Source organism: Macrobrachium nipponense, chromosome 31, assembly GCF_015104395.2.
Source record: "Macrobrachium nipponense isolate FS-2020 chromosome 31, ASM1510439v2, whole genome shotgun sequence".
Lineage (NCBI taxonomy): Eukaryota > Metazoa > Arthropoda > Malacostraca > Decapoda > Palaemonidae > Macrobrachium > Macrobrachium nipponense.
The window spans coordinates 17,784,297-17,796,796 of record NC_061093.1 but is presented as its reverse complement, the minus strand read 5'-3'; the positions used below and the strand labels follow the sequence as shown (position 1 = coordinate 17,796,796).

The following is a 12,500-nucleotide window of genomic DNA, read 5'->3' as shown; positions in this document are numbered from 1 at the left end:
CAAAAAGGTCCTAAATTTGCCCTCCTCAAATTAGGAGACGTCAGTGAATAGTTCCTTGTTTGTTTGTCTCGTCTTCACTGTTATGTGTTCGTTTATTTATTCAAAATCGGTAAATAACTCCTTTGTTTGTTTGTCGCATCATCACTGATATGCGTTCCTTTGTTTTATTCGAAATCGGTGAATAATTCCTTTGTTTGTCTTTCCGTTACTGATATGCGTTCGTTTGTTCAATTCGTAATCGCCGAATAACTCCTGTGTTTGTTTGTCTTTCCGTCACTGATATGCGTCCGTTTGTTCTCTTCGGAATCTTTTATCACAGATTCTGAAGTCGGTTCCTAAGGGGTTGCGAGGAGGCCTATGAATAATTAAAGCAAAATATATTTCTATATGCAGGTATTGTTTTTGTCTGCAGGAAAAGAAAATAAAGTTCAAAAGAAATATATAAATAATAATTGCAATCAGTTAATTAATAATAATAATAATAATAATAATAATAATAATAATAATAATAATAATAATAATAATTATAATAATAATAAGAGCATCAAGGGAATAGATACCCTAATCTAGAAATGTAAGGATTGTATCTAGGGGACATCAGGATGGAGTTTGGAATAGAAAAATGCGCCTTAGTCAAAATACAAAAGGCAAAGTAACGAGAACTGAAGGGATAAAGCTACCAGATGGGAGCAACATCAAACACATAGATGAGACAGGATACAAATACCTGGAAATAATGGAAGGAGGGGATATAAAACACCAAGAGATGAAGGACACGATCAGGAAAGAATATATGCAGAGACTCAAGGCGATACTCAAGTCAAAACTCAACGCCGGAAATATGATAAAAGCCATAAACACATGGGCAGTGCCAGTAATCAGATACAGCGCAGGAATAGTGGAATGGACGAAGGCAGAACTCCGCAGCATAGATCAGAAAACCAAGAAAACATATGACAATACACAAAGCACTACACCCAAGAGCAAATACGGACAGACTATACATACACGAAATGAAGGAGGGGAGAGGACTACTAAGTATAGAGGACTGCGTCAACATCGAAAACAGAGCACTGGGGCAATATCTGAAAAACCAGTGAAGACGAGTGGCTAAAGATTGCATGGGAAGGAAGGATTAATAAAAGTAGACGAAGACCCAGAAATATACAGAGACAGGAGAATGACAGACAGAACAGAGGACTGGCACAACAAACCAATGCACGGACAATACATGAGACAGACTAAAGAACTGGCCAGCGATGACACATGGCAATGGCTACAGATGGGGAGAGCTAAAGAAGGAAACTGAAGGAATGATAATAGCGGCAACCAAGATCAGGCCTAAGAACCAGATATATTCAAAGAACGATAGACGGAAATAACATCTCTCCATATGTAGGAAGTGCAATACGAAAAATGAAACCATAAACCACATAGCAAGCGAATGCCCGGCACTTGCACAGAACCAGTACAAAAAGAGGCATGATTCAGTGGCAAAAGCCCTCCACTGGAGCCTGTGCAAGAAACATCAGCTACCTTGCAGTAATAAGTGGTACGAGCACCAACCAGAGGGAGTGATAGAAAACGATCAGGCAAAGATCCTCTGGGACTATGGTATCAGAACGGATAGGGTGATACGTGCAAATAGACCAGACGTGACGTTGATTGACAAAGTCAAGAAGAAAGTATCACTCATTGATGTCGCAATACCATGGGACACCAGAGTTGAAGAGAAAGAGAGGGAAAAAAGGGATAGTATCAAGATTTGAAAATAGAGATAAGAAGAATATGGGATATGCCCAGTGGAAATCGTACCCATAATCATAGGAGCACCTAAGCCACGATCCCAAGATCCCTGAAAAGGAATCTAGAAAAACTAGACGCTGAAGTAGCTCCAGGACTCATGCAGAAGAGTGGGCATCCTAGAAACGGGCGCACATAGTAAAAAGTGATGGACTCCTAAGGAGGCAGGATGCAACCCGGAACCCCACACTAAAAATACCACCCAGTCGAATTGGAGGACTGTGATAGAGCAAAAAAAAAAAAAAAAAAATAATAATAATAATAATAATAATAATAATAATAATAATAATAATAATAATAATAATTTTTTTTTTTTATTGCTCTATCACAGTCCTCCAATTCGACTGGGTGGTATTTATAGTGTGGGGTTCCGGGTTGCATCCTGCCTCCTTAGGGAAGCCATCACTCTTCTTACGATGTGTGCCGTTTCTAGGATCCCACTCTTCTGCATGAGTCCTGGAGCTACCTCAGCCTCTAGTTTTTCTAGATTCCTTTTCAGGGATCTTGGGATCGTGCCTAGTGCTCCTATGATTATGGGTATAATTTCCACTGGCATATCCCATATCCTTCTTATTTTCTATTTTCAGATCTTGATACTTATCCATTTTTTCCCACTCTTTCTCTTCAACTCTGGTGTCCCATGGTATTGCGACATCAATGAGTGATACTTTCTTCTTGACTTTGTCAATCAACGTCACGTCTGGTCTGTTTGCACGTATCACCCCATCCGTTCTGATACCATAGTCCCAGAGGATCTTTGCCTGATCGTTTTTCTATCACTCCTTCAGGTTGGTGCTCGTACCACTTATTACTGCAAGGTAGCTGATGTTTCTTGCACAGGCTCCAGTGGAGGGCTTTTGCCACTGAATCATGCCTCTTTTTGTACTGGTTCTGTGCAAGTGCCGGGCATTCACTTGCTATGTGGTTTATGGTTTCATTTTTCGTATTGCACTTCCTACATATGGGAGAGATGTTATTTCCGTCTATCGTACTTTGAACATATCTGGTTCTTAGGGCCTTATCTTGTGCCGCTGTTATCATTCCTTCAGTTTCCTTCTTTAGCTCTCCCCTCTGTAGCCATTTGCCAATTGTCATCGCTGGCTAGTTCTTTAGTCTGTCTCATGTATTGTCCGTGCATTGGTTTGTTGTGCCAGTCCTCTGTTCTGTCTGTCATTCTCCTGTCTCTGTATTTCTTGGGTCTTCGTCTACTTTATTAGTCCTTCTTCCCATGCACTCTTTAGCCACTCGTCTTCACTGGTTTTTAGATATTGCCCCAGTGCTCTGTTTTCGATGTTAACGCAGTCCTCTATACTTAGTAGTCCTCTCCCTCCTTCCTTTCGTGTTATGTATATTCTGTCCGTATTTGCTCTTGGGTGTAGTGCTTTGTGTATTGTCATATGTTTCCTTGTTTTCTGATCTATGCTGCGGAGTTCTGCCTTCGTCCATTCGACTATTCCTGCGCTGTATCTGATTACTGGCACTGCCCATGTGTTTATGGCTTTTATCATATTTCCGGCGTTGAGTTTTGACTTGAGTATCGCCTTGAGTCTCTGCATATATTCTTTCCTGATCGTGTCCTTCATCTCTTGGTGTTTTATATCTCCTCCTTCCATTATTCCCAGGTATTTGTATCCTGTCCATCTATGTGTTTGATGTTGCTCCCATCTGGGTAGCTTTATCCCTTCAGTTCTCGTTACTTTGCCTTTTTGTATGTTGACTAAGGCGCATTTTTCTATTCCAAACTCCATCCTGATGTCCCCAGATACAATCCTTACAGTCTGGATTAGGGTATCTATTTCCTTGATGCTCTTACCATACAGCTTGATGTCGTCCATGAACATCAGATGGTTGATTCTGTTGCCTCTTTCTTGAGTTGGTACCCGGCATCCATCTTCTGTAGTACTTTTGTCATGGGAATCATGGCTACTACGAAGAGTAGTGGGGACAGTGAGTCGCCCTGGAAGATCCCTCTCCTGATATTACCTCTGCTAGTCTTATTCCAGAGCTTGTAAGTATTGTATTCCAGTTGCGCATTGTATTTTTGAGGAAGCTGATGGTATTTTCCTCTGCCCCATATATTTTCAGGCATTCTATTAGCCATGTGTGTATCATGTCGAAGGCTTTCTTATAGTCTATCCATGCCATGCTTAGGTTGGTTTTCCTTCTCCTATCTCTTCATTACCATTTTGTCTATCAGGAGCTGGTCTTTTGTGCCCCTACACTTCCTTCTGCAGCCTTTCTGTTGGTGGGGGATGGTGTTTGTCTCCTCTAGGTAGTTGTATAGCCTTTCACTGATGATACCTGTTAGTAACTCCACATTATTGGCAGGCAGGTGATAGGCCTGTAGTTACTGGCTATATTTCCCTTACTCTTGTCTTTTTGTACTAAGGATGTTCTTCCTGTGGTCATCCATTTGGGCGCTTGGTGATTTGATGATACAATGCTGGAGTTGTTCTGCTATTCGTGTGGGTGTAGGGCCTTGAAGTTTTTGAGCCAGTATCCATGGACTTCATCGGGACCTGGGGCTTTCCAGTTTGGCATTTTCTTTAGTTGGTGTCTGAGGTGTGTCCCTGTCGTGATGTCTGTGAATATTTGTTTTATTCTCCTGTTTCTTCTTCCTTGACTTCCTGGAGCCATGTTGCATGTTTGTTGTGTGATACCGGATTGCTCCATATGTTTTTTCCCAGTCTCTTACTTGGTTCGGCTTCAGGAATTTCTGGGTGGTTGTCTTCCCCTCTTAGTTGACTGTATAGTCTTTTTCTGGTTGTTCCGAATAGTTTTTTGTTCTGTTGTATCCCTTATTCCTGTTCATGTACCGTTGGATCTTATGTGCTTTGGCCTTAGCCTCTGTTTTACATCTTCTATGGTGCTGTTTAGTCCCTCTCTTGTACTTTGTATTTCTCGTTGAGTTCCTCCCTTGTTTTCTTGCTTCTTAGCCTTTTTCTGCATCTCTTTCGTTTACTCAAGTCAGATCTCATCACCTTGATTTGGTTTCCAGGCGCCTTTTCCAAGGAGGTTGCTGTTTTTGGTTTCTGTTGGGTTGGTTGTTCTTGGTGGTGTTGGTGTTCGAATTCCCATCAGGTTCTCGCTACTAATCGTTGCTCCTGCATATGTTCATGTTTATTTGTTTCTGTGATACTGGTGGTGTGTATTATGCCCATTATTTCATTGACCTCACTTGTTTTCTCCCTTAATTTCTTGGTTGTTGTAGGCTTTCATGGAGGGGATCTTTGTTCTCTCTGTATCTGGCTCCATCCATTGTCTAATCTCTACCATCCCATCCGTCCTCTCTGTTACTTCGTCGGTGTTTCTTCGTGTGTCGTTGTTTGATACCTCATCCTCCCTGTCGTCTTCTGTGCATCGTCTCTCAGTTCGTCTTCGTGTAATTCGTTGTCGTGTGACATTTCCCTTTCCAGTTCTTCTCTTTCTGTTGGGGAGAGCCAGTTCTTTTTCTTTATGTTTCCTTACTTGGTCTGCCAGCCTCTGCTCTGTTTGGGGGGTGTTATTCCTCTCATTCCAGATGTTGACCAATCTTCTTCTATATCCTCCTCTCTCCGCGGGTTGCTTCTGATGTAGCATCTCCATATTTCCTTATTTTCTTCTCTTGTCCATTTCTTCCTTTTTGCCTCTGTAGCTCCAATCTCAGGCTGTTGATTATTGTCGTTGTGGTGATCAGTTTGCTGGATGACGACCTCCAAGTACCTGACCGTCTTCCCCTTCAATTGGGTTGAATACCTGATTGCCGGACGAAGCTCCTCTGTTGCCAGAGGTTCCATTTACGTCGTTGTCGTTTATTCCTTTATTTCTTTCATCATTGCTGAGTTTTGCTATTTAACCCATAGCTGGACCCTACCCCATCAGGATAGGTACTCATTTACAGCTGAGTAGACTGAGGAAATTATGGTAAAGATCCTTTCCCAAGGAATCAACGCCGAGGAGAGCGGTCACCCATCCAACTACTGACCACCCCCGCCCCAATGTTGCTTAACTTGACTTAGTCTATTGACGACCTAACCCACTCCTCCACGGCGCCACATTTATTATTATTATTATTATTTATTATTATTATTATTATTATTATTATTATTATTATTATTATTATTATTATTATTATTATTATTATTATTATTATTTTACTACAGCAGTGCTCTGAGCTAAAGATAAATATACATCATATCTACTTCGTATGTTAGCTTCTTTCTTTTCAGCAATTCAGGGGTGCGAGAACTGACTGCTGATTTGAAAGAGATGCATACACCGATTAAGGTGAAGAACTACTGAACACAGTAACTCTTTTTAAAGGTTCGTGAAGAATAACTCAATCGTTGGAGGAACCTGGTCAGTAGTCAGTCGCGTTGGCAACCCTTGATGTAGCGGCAGTCGGTCATAGGAGGAGTACACGTCAATCTTCATCTGGGGTTGGCTTTATCGAAGGATCCCTTGAGACATGAGAGGAAAATCTTTGATTGCCTCAATCAATAAAGAGCAAACTTCGTCAGCTCAAGAATCAGAGGCTGATTCATTTATTTCTCGACAGCAAAATGACGTCATTATGAAACGGGGTATTAGAAGAAGACCCTCTTTTAAACAAATTCTGTGAATAAATTGGTAGAATTCAGCAAATTAATGTTATATATTATCTTATCTATTTTTCTCATTACTCGCTTCTCTGCCTCAGCGATACTTCTTAATAATTGGCCAATATTCATATTAGGAGAAATCTAAATAATGCTGAATGTGATATTTTATTTAGAAAAGGATTTTGCTGTCAATACTGGTATTATCAGTATGTTGGTGTACAGGAATGGCTGATCTCAGGTCCAGGTCAAGCAGGGGTTGTCATTCGGTCTAAGTATAATTCCATAAGCGAGGTCAATGTCAGGCCGGGGTTGTCTCTAGTGTTCAGCTGGTGTTAATGCTGGTGTAGCTCCGGCTTATCGAGACGTTTCGACCTTCTCGTAGGTCATCTTCTTGGCTGGTCAGCAGTAGAAATGAAGAGATGGAGAATGCATGCCGGTATTTATAGTGGCTCGAATCCTAGAGCTGATTTCTGATTGGTCGAGCCGGTCTTAGGCGAAGTTGGAGATCTCGTGTTGATGGTCGTTGTTTCTGATTAAGCTTGGCTTATGCCACACGGGCTTTTGTTCATAGAGCAGCCCGTAGAAAAGTTGATGGTCGCAGGGATTCAGCCGTGCGAGCGCTCGAGTAGTGTGTCTGGGAATGAATGTCTGGAGTCCTGCCTGTGGCAGGAGTCCTATCATCGTGCTTGGAGAATCGCATGGTGATCCAGCAGTGGGGGGCGCTTGGTTGTCCCTCATCACCAGGCTGCTCGTCTTATTCTTTGTTTTATAACATGATCAAATTCATTTTCTTATCCTGATTGGTGGAGGTGACATTTCCCTCGATGATGGTCTTGTGGGCTTGCTCGCCCTCCTTATACCTCCAGTGGAAGTGCCCTTTGTAAAAAAGCTTGATGGGCTCTGGGATGTCGGGACGGGTCATGGAGGTACCAATCTTCGATGTTTTTCGTTATCACAGCATCAACAGTACGATTAGTGTGGCCATTCTCGACGAGGACCTGGGCCGTGCGTTCTAATTCCCTGCGTGTGTCGTACCAGGAAGAGCAGTGCAAAAGAGCCCTCCTGACGAAGGCGCTTATACTTCTCAGGGCACTTGCTCTCTCCTTCATGCACAAACGCAGGTTCGTCAGCTTCGTGTACATCTTCGTGCTGAATCGAGGAATGGGAGGCGGCGGTCTTGGCAGTGTTCTGTTGTTAAGGAAAGGCAGCTGTGATCATGGAATGCACATCGCAGCTGCTCTATCTCGTCCTGGAAGTCGGCGCTGACGAAGGTGTCATCGATGTAGCGCTCATTCATCCTTGGTTTGCTGGAATTCTGGAAGACCCTCTCTTCTTTATTCATGAATGACGTCATTTGCTCCATTCAGTGATTTAATCATCATTTTTCTTTCTGTGTATTTCTTCCCAGCGAGCCTTTGAATTGCTCTGAAAGAAGCCTTTCCTTACCATCTCTAAGAATGGCTGTTACTTTCCATGATGAAGTGGGTGAGTGTTTCACTCTGGAGATGAACCTGAATAATTCTACTTCCTCCTCCTTTCTCCTCCTTCTCCTTTTCTTTGTTAGGGCTCTTGCTGGCCCTAGTGTGCTTTCTCAGGGCACCCTTTGGGGCCCTCAACAAGAACAATTTGATGACAGCTGAACAGTCCTCTTTGAAACTGGTAAGAACCAGTCCGAACAGGCTGTCTGAAACTGATAAGGACTAACCAAACAGACTCTCTGAAACTGATAAGGACAGGCCAAACAGGCTCTCTGAAACTGATAAGGACAGCTGTACAGTGGTCTCTGAAACTGATAAGGAAAGCCGAACAGGCTCTCTGAAACTGATAAGGACAGACAACAGGCTCTCTGAAACTGATAAGGAATAGGCGAACAGGCTCTCTGAAACTGATAAGGACAGTCGAACAGGCTCTCTGAAATTGATATGGACAGGCCGAACAGGCTGTCCTGAAACTGATAAGGACAGTTGAACAGGCTGTCTGAAACTGATAAGGACAGCCGAACAGTGTCTCTGAAACTAATAAGGACAGACGAACAGGCTGTCTGAAACTGATAAGACATATGCTGGACAGGCTTTTCTGACTGCTAAGAACACGCGGAACAGGTTGTCTGAAACTGATAAGGACAGACGCCGAACAGGTTGTCTGAAACTGTAAGGACAGACGCCGAACAGGTGTCTAAACTGATAAGGACAGCCGAACAGGCTCTCGCAAGTCTAAGGAATTTATTTTCGTGTTTGAACAACAGGTAATATTGACTTTATTATTATTATTATTATTATTATTATTATTATTATTATTATTATTATTATTATTATTATTATTATTTCTGGAACCCAGCATAACATTTTACTTTGTCCCTGTAGAATTCAAAAAGCGATTACACAACAGTTATTTTACATTGTTTCTGTCTAGAAAAACATTTTGCCTTTCATTTGATCCTGTAGAATTTAAAAATCGGGTTATCAATGTTTTCATTTCATGTAAGAAAACCACACTGCCTGTCAGTTCCTCTTGTCGTCTACCAAATCATTCACTGAACTTTATTTAAAGACAACAACAACAGTTTGCGTGTCTTGGGATACGATCCCTCTTGGTCTTTCGATAGACTGACATATTTCCTGAAAAGATTTGTCATACGACAGACGTTCTGTCAAGCAATTTCTCTTTGTTGACGAGTGACGCCGGAATGGTTTTATGTCTTCCGATCAGTACTTTTCGTATTTGCCATCGTAGTTGGAAATAGTAACTGTTTGAAATAGTACTGTGTAGGCTAAACAGTTTTTCATCAGACAGACGCTCGCCTTTAAGTTATGTTCTCGCTCCCCTCATAAGTGCATACCCAGAACATGATTTTATAATGTGCTTCTCTCTAACAATTTTTTAAAAAAATAAGGTTGTATAACACCACACTGATATTGCGCGGTTTAGTGTATCTATGGATTAATTAAAGTTAAGTGGCTTGTAACATAATGTTTGTGGGACAATACAGTACATGGAATATTACGCTTTGCAAATCGTCCAAAACTACATCTACTAGTTTATACACCGCATTGCTGATGACGACCCCGCTCTTGCAAGCAACTCGATGTTGTCATGAAAAGGAAATAGTTTACATGCCAAGCCTGGCTGAAAATAAAATAATGATAATGATATTAATAAAAACCTATTACGGCTCAGACTGACAAAGAATTAGACTCCACTTCCTCAAAGAGCCTCTTTTTCAGAGAAGATTGGCTCTTAAGAAGCCTGAAAGAAAGTCTTATTGTAGTTGTTGGAATCGGCGCTGGATGGCGTCCCTCGTCATCCATTTTCTTCGTCTCTCTGTTACATAGACGGTCCAGTCCTCCTGTGGACACAGAAACCGCTGGAATCGCCTTCAGAAGTGGCTTTCGTTCTCCTGTCCTTCAACGGCAACAGCCTGAAATCTACAGTATTGCGTTTCTCATCTGCCTGGCTCTTCAGAAACATTTTCAGTTATGACCAGTTTCTTTGCAATCAGTTCAACTTGCAGCACGTGATTTGTCAATCACGCCATTGTTTTGCTTAACACCTCCGTGAAACGCATATCCTGAAGGGCACGCCGCTTCTGATGAGGAAGGAGTGACATCTGAGCAGATCGTGGTCATAAGGGACGATGCTTGACCTAAAAGAAGACAGAGAGTAAATGTATCAGACTGAAATATTCGTGAAGAACAGGCTAGCAAGCGTAGCTGTTTGTCTCGCTCTGCTGAAAAATTTGTCTTTACGGCATATAAAGCTTTGCTGGGCGAAGGACACAGAGTTCTACGGGCCTACGGGCCGAACAAGGGAAAGGCCCGTGCCAACAAGAAGTGTTGGCTTATACAACAACAACAAGAAGGACATAGACAATTTAGGTCAGCGTTCTCAATATGGGTGCCGTCAGCAATTTCCAGTGGAGGTGCAAGCCCCAAGGGCAAAATGAAAACTTCTCTAATTATAATTTCGTTATTCTCTTCACAAGAGTGAGGAACTCATATTCAGAAGTTTATGAAAAATGCAAAAGTATCGACTTATGACGTTAGTTTCCTATAAGCTACTACTCTAGTTAGACCCGTTGGGCTGACCATGTTTTGTAATTATTGACCTCCCTCCCTATCCCTCGAAACCCATCCACTTTCTCTTTTTTTTTCCCTTTAAATCTGCGAGGGACTTTTACTTATAGATGCAAAGGGGAGGGGGGGTGGGGGGCGTGGAGGGAAGGACTTAGAGGGGTCGTGGTGATGAAAAAGTTAAAAACCACTGATCTAGGTAATGACAATGATACATTCACGGCTACATAAATATACAACGTGAGGTTGAAATACAATGTAACAGACATCAGCCTCTATTTTGGAAAAGTATTCCTATTTTTAATGTATGTTTTTTTTGTTTTTTTTTTTTTTTTTTTTCTTACAAGTATAAGATGACATGTCACAGTTCACTGCGATGGCCACTGTGCCAGAAGGACAGGTCGCTGGCGGGGTGACAGTCGATGTGGCCCCCGACAGACTCTGAGCGCTGACACTCATAGTCTGCATTGACGTGATGCTTTTCGAGTTGGACTGCAAAATCAGTTTTGAACGACGACGCTCGAGGTGAGTTTGGCTGCTGCAAGGGACCGCCGCTGCCACTGAAAATAACACACACTTAGGAGGATAGACAAAAAATGGCACTTATGGCGATCGAAAAAAAAACGCTCACTTATGAGCAATAGAAAAACATGCACACCCGTGAGACTATAAAAAAACACGCACACTTATGAAGAGACATAAAACACGCGCACATTTCAGAGAAAATAGAACAATGCAAACTTATGAGAATAGAAAAACGTGCGCAGCGCACACTTGTGAATAAAGAAAAAAGACAAAAACTGCACGCTTATGAGAATAGGAAAACACACACCCATTTATGACAACAAAAAAACACACGCACACTTATGATGAATAAAAAAACACACGCACACTTATAAATAAAAAAACAAAAACACCACACTTATAAGAATAAAATCACCAAGCCAACTTATAACAATACAAAAACACACTGCACACTTAGAAAATAGGAAAAAAGACTCGCTCGATTATGAGAATAGAAAAAACAGACGTATAGTTATGAGAATAGAAAACACTCGCCCACTTATTAGAATAGAAAATAACATGCTCACTACGTGAATAGAAAAAACAATAAAAAACACACACTTATGAGATTAGAAAAAGAATTCACACTTTGAGAACAAAAAAACATGACACTTTATGAAAAAAGAAAAATTCACCACTTATGAGAACAAAAAACATGCACACTTATGAGAATAGAAAAATTCCCAACTTATTGAGAAAAACAAAAAAAAGCACACTTATGAGAATAGGTTAAATTCCACATTAGAACATAAAACGAACACGCTCATTAATGAAAATAACGAAAAAAAAAACACACACTCATGAAGATAGCAAAAAGCACAAGCACATTTTTGAGAACGAAAAACACGCATACACTTATGAGAATATGAAAAAAACACACACTGACGAGTAGAAAAATATACACAATCATGAGATAAAAAAACACGGACATTTATGAGAATAGAAGATACACACACTTTATGAGAATGGACAAAAAGCACAAAAATGCATTCCAATGAGAATAATAAAAAAACACTCCCACTCTTAGTTAATGGGTATTTTTATTGGAAGTTTGATAATGAAGCTCAGGACTTTCTTTGATTTTTCTTTAGTTTTTTATTCATTAAATTATTTACAACAGACCACAACAAACATTAATCTATATCGAAAACATTGCTTTCAGGCATGCAAGTTTTTTTTTTATTGCTTAAATATTTTGTCTTCTAAAATGGATTTGATATCTCTTTGAATTGAATATAGAATTTAGGTCAAAGGCCTAGCGCTGGGACCTACGAGGTCATTCAGTGCTGAGGCGGAAATTGACAATTAAAGGTTTGAGAGTGTAACAGGAGGAAAACCTCAAAGCAGTTGCACTATGAAACAATTGTTTAGGGGACTGCAAAGTAAGGAATGAAAGAGAATATGAAAGGAGGTACAGTGAAGGGAACCAAAGGGGTTGCAGCTAGGGCCCGGACGGCACGCTGCAAAGAGCCTTAAATAATGC

The 12,500-nt window shown here is 41.1% G+C and overlaps 2 protein-coding genes across 2 annotated transcripts in view; one reads left to right on the top strand and one right to left on the bottom strand.

Moving 5' to 3' along the window:
- LOC135206773 (mucin-2-like) overlaps nucleotides 1-12,500 on the top strand; it is a gene marked incomplete at its 3' end in the record, with an annotated part of 58,834 nt that overhangs the window by 37,865 nt on the left and 8,469 nt on the right. The gene's annotated exons all lie outside the window — the stretch shown is intronic.
- The window catches only part of LOC135206511 (integumentary mucin C.1-like), a 6,479-nt gene continuing 3,862 nt past the window's right edge, over nucleotides 9,884-12,500 (bottom strand). Inside the window, exon 4 of the mRNA XM_064237868.1 lies at nucleotides 9,884-10,026. Within this exon, the coding sequence (XP_064093938.1) occupies nucleotides 9,884-10,026 (143 nt within the window). The remainder of the gene's footprint in view (nucleotides 10,027-12,500) is intronic.